Source organism: Euwallacea fornicatus, chromosome 8 (assembly GCF_040115645.1).
Source record: "Euwallacea fornicatus isolate EFF26 chromosome 8, ASM4011564v1, whole genome shotgun sequence".
Taxonomy (NCBI): Eukaryota; Metazoa; Arthropoda; class Insecta; order Coleoptera; family Curculionidae; genus Euwallacea; species Euwallacea fornicatus.
Genome location: NC_089548.1, coordinates 2,327,365 through 2,329,187, shown reverse-complemented (window position 1 = coordinate 2,329,187; position 1,823 = coordinate 2,327,365). Strand labels below are relative to the sequence as shown.

At 41.1% G+C, this 1,823-nt stretch overlaps 1 protein-coding gene across 1 annotated transcript; it reads left to right on the top strand.

The window, feature by feature from the left end:
- The first annotated feature begins 724 nt into the window (after positions 1-724).
- Positions 725-1,519, top strand: LOC136340614 (uncharacterized). The gene is made up of 4 exons (XM_066284835.1): positions 725-852; positions 906-1,058; positions 1,108-1,272; positions 1,329-1,519. Exons 1-4 carry the CDS (start codon positions 781-783, stop codon positions 1,482-1,484), a joined length of 546 nt encoding a protein of 181 aa, XP_066140932.1. The 5' UTR covers positions 725-780; the 3' UTR covers positions 1,485-1,519.
- Positions 1,520-1,823: the final 304 nt, after the last annotated feature.

The window sequence follows — 1,823 nt, the reverse complement described above, 5'->3', positions numbered from 1 at the left end:
ATCCAGCGTAATACCTCTTACTCCATGCCAGTGTAACACTCTAAGTAGGGTCAGTCGTTGGGTGTCTTGTCGAACGCCTTTGCGAGGTCCAGAAAGACCCTTACCGCCATGGTCCAGGTCAGTTCTAATCAGCTACGAAAGCCCGTCCATTCGTTAAACCCAAACTGATTTTGTGGTAAGATCTGATCATATTGGAGGAACTTGAGGAGCCCTAGGGCACGTTTAAAATATTTTCTCAATGGTGTTGATAGCACCGATACTGCTGCAATGAGATCTTTTGGTCTAATTCATGTGCAGTGTGTACTCGGAGACAGTTCACTGGAAGTGGATATACTGCATTTATTATATATTATATACGATTGATATACGGGGAACATCGAAAAGATCACTTTTTTAATTGCTACTAACTTACATGTAAGTTAGTTTTTAATGTAGTTTTTGGTGTTCCCTGAATAATGATCGCAATTCTGGTGTCTCAAATTGCCGTCTTAGGAGCCATTTTTGTGCACAACAACTTACTCTGTTAAATCTACAATTAGCAAGTTTTTCCTCCAGCGATCTCCTGCCGCGAACGCACTGTATATGACTCCATGCAATTCAATCAAGCAACAATTTGTCTGAACATTTTTCTCGTTGTAGTTTTATTTTATCGGCTCTACACCATCAGCGAATCGAAAACCATTAACTTTGAACGTCCCCACATTTAATTTAGACCTGTTCAAATCCCGTTAAATGTAGTGCGTGATTTCAAATCAGCATTTCAGTCGCACATTGTGTAAAATGGAAATGGGATATTTATTTTTGCTGATATTGACAGCTCTTAATGGAGTACATGTTTCACCGTCAACTTCGGTAATGGATCAGATAGTCCATGTAGTTCGTTATTTACCCCCTGGTACTTGCAGGAACAGGGATTTCGGATCTACATGCTGGCGAATGATTGCCTAGACAAGAATTTGCCTGTGGTGTTGACAAATATTTCGCTTAAATTGAGGAACGACACATATTTGATTAAGTTTGACATTAACGCAACTGAAGACACGTTCGAGGACATAACGGTGAGTCTTGGGATTGCTAAGTTTGAGGCTGCGATGAGGAGAGTTTCAGCTGGAAATGTCGGTGAAGAGGTGTTTGAACAAGGCAGCCCGAGACACTTGTGAGGAATTTCACAAATTTGTTTTTCCACATTTCTGCCGAATGATAAACCTCCCAGGGCCCTGGCTCACTTACATGAAAAATATGAGTCCTCCCTACATGTGTCCCACGAAAAAGGTTTATTTAGGGATGTTTCTTGCCTAGAAAAGCGTCCAAGAGAAAACCTTTTTTAGGGGATCTACCGGATGTTGAACAGCATACAATGCAAGATCAAAGACATGGAGCGTTTGAATTTTCGAGATGGCTATTTCTTCAAAGTACTGATGAAATCTTATGGAATGGAATCCAACCGGCTATACTCGTGTTTCAAAATTGAGGGTCAAAAGTAGGTTCTGACGGCACATCCCTTTATCCAGTATGAGGAATTAAGTAAATGGGATTAATCAATTTCCTTGCCTTTTTTTGCTGTTTGTGCCATTCCTGCCCCATGTAAAGTTATTTTTTGGCTACGTCACCAAACACATTTTTCTAGCCAATACAAAAGTGGCCAGGCTGGAAAACGAGCCGGATCAATGGAAACCCATAATGGATATTCTAATTTCCTTCCCGTAATGGCAATCTTAAAAGAGTCAATTCCTAATCTGGCAGACCGACAAATAACCCTTCCCAATGGCCCTATTTACTGCCGGATCGTTTTTCTCCCTTGTTCGCTCGATTGAGGCTCAGTG

Bases quoted from the DNA above. Each gene is read 5' to 3' on its own strand.
- LOC136340614 (XM_066284835.1), top strand. From the start codon at position 781: ATGGAAATGGGATATTTATTTTTGCTGATATTGACAGCTCTTAATGGA. The intron at 853-905 runs GTAATGGATCAG...TGGTACTTGCAG, and splicing joins ATGTTTCACCGTCAACTTCG to GAACAGGGATTTCGGATCTA. The intron at 1,273-1,328 runs GTTTATTTAGGG...AACCTTTTTTAG, and splicing joins ACATGTGTCCCACGAAAAAG to GGGATCTACCGGATGTTGAA.